Consider the following 2,001-nt stretch of genomic DNA (forward strand, 5'->3'; position numbering starts at 1 on the left):
GGTCTGACCCAGAATGGCAAATGCTTATGTTCTTATTTGCTTATGTACTGAAGACACTTTAGTTTGTACTGAGCAAAAGAGACAAGATGAAACTTAAGACATTTAAAAATGACTGTTCAAATGAGATGCAAATGAGAGCCAAGATGGAACATAAGTCTCTTTAATCTACTTTTTGGGGGTAGGATAAAAAATAGTCATTTCATGAATCTTGGTTTATTTCATTTGCAACAAGACACTTTTGTCTTTAGGGCTTTCTTCAGTGCCATCTTTACATCCCTGTTTCTCAGGCTGTAGATGAATGGGTTAAGCATGGGAGACACCACGTTGTACACAACAGTAGTGGTCTTGTCCTTTTCCAATGAATAGCTGGAAGAAGGTCTAAAATACATGAAAGTAAGTGTCCCATAGAAAAGGAACACGACAGTGAGATGAGAGGAGCAGGTGGAGAAGGTTTTATATCTTCCACCAGCAGATGGGATCTTTAGGATAGAATTAATGATACGGATGTAAGAGATCAGGATGATCAGGAAGGGCAGTATTACTACCAGTGAGCCTTGCGTGAAAATCACCAGCTCATTGATGGAGGTGTCTGTGCAGGAGAGCTGTAATAGTGGTGTGATGTCACAGAAGAAGTGTTGAATCTTGTTGGAGCTGCAAAAGGAGAGCCGGTATACCAACAGTGTGTGTAGCAAAGCATGCAGAAAGCAAATGATGAAAGAAGCAGCCAACATGCTTGCCCATACTTTTTTGTTCATAATTGTGACATAATGCAATGGATTACAGATGGCAACATAACGGTCATATGCCATGACTGACAGGAGCACACATTCTGTTGTTGCAAAAGCAATGAAGAAATAGAGCTGGGCTATACACTCAGAAAAAGAGATGATGTTCTTGTCAGAGATGAGGTTGCTTAACATTTTGGGGACAGTGACGGAGGAGAAACACATGTCCACAAAGGACAAGTTACAGAGGAAGAAATACATGGGGGTATGGAGCTGGGAGTTCCCAGCAATCACTGAGATCATGGTTCCATTCCCCAGCAGGTTCATCAAGTACATGGCCAGGAATATGACGAAGAGGGGACCTCTCAGCTCTGCATGTTCTGTGAGGCCCAGGAGAAGAAATTCTGTCACAGCCGTCTGGTTCCTCTGTTCCATTTCTAGCCCCTTGTCACAGAACTTTAGAAAACCATCAAACTTAGTAAAATGCACCAGAAGGGAAATGATATGAAGAGTTCTGTTCTGAAAGTCACAGGTGATACAAATTAACAAATTAACATCTGAGCTTAAGACTAACACTTGAGAAAAACTTTACATAAATATCAAAATGTCTAGAAAAAACAAATGAAAGAACCTGATACTTTTATTCATTCCCACCTTTTTAGGAGGATAATTTTTAAAATGATCTACATTAGTGCAAAGCCAGTGTGTGTTTTTACCTTTAGATTTTTATATCACAGATGTGCACTTATTTTTAAACAAATAAAAAAATTCTATGAAACATTCACATTTTCTTTTTTTTTTTTTTTTTAAATGAAACAGAATGTTTGCATGTTTTTTTTTCATTGACTCATTTTGGAAAGAATTGAAAAATTACCCCCACCCATAATTATCCCCACACACCCCGGGGGTCTGTTACCCTCTTCCTGGGATTTGTGAAGTAGAAAGGGGCAAGAATGATCCCCACTCACTCCTGCCTCGCTGGGTCCTGCTTTGAAAATGGTACCAGGCAATGATGAGGCTGATGATATTTTAAAGTCCGGCTGTATGTTGTCTGGCCATACAATAAATTGGTGCCAGCTGGTGCCATTTTCAGAGCGGGACATAGCAAGGCCAGAGAGACCTGGGAATACACCTGCCCATTTCTACTTTACAGGCCCAAGGAATGGAGTAAGAGACTTCTGAAGGGAGGGGAGTCGCTTATGAGGAAGGCCTTGTGGAGGGAGGGGATTCATTAGCTGCTTTGGTGTTGGGGGGGCAGTTGTTTTTCTGCTTTCTG

At 40.9% G+C, this 2,001-nt stretch overlaps 1 protein-coding gene across 1 annotated transcript; it reads right to left on the reverse strand.

Moving 5' to 3' along the window:
* Window positions 1-218: 218 nt before the first annotated feature.
* Window positions 219-1,160, reverse strand: LOC115096858 (olfactory receptor 1468-like). Its single transcript, XM_029612067.1, has one exon. The coding sequence runs from the start codon at window positions 1,158-1,160 to the stop codon at window positions 219-221; it is 942 nt and encodes a 313-aa protein (XP_029467927.1).
* Between the last annotated feature and the right edge of the window lie 841 nt (window positions 1,161-2,001).

This window comes from Rhinatrema bivittatum, chromosome 1, assembly GCF_901001135.1.
Source record: "Rhinatrema bivittatum chromosome 1, aRhiBiv1.1, whole genome shotgun sequence".
In the NCBI taxonomy this organism is placed as follows: Eukaryota; Metazoa; Chordata; class Amphibia; order Gymnophiona; family Rhinatrematidae; genus Rhinatrema; species Rhinatrema bivittatum.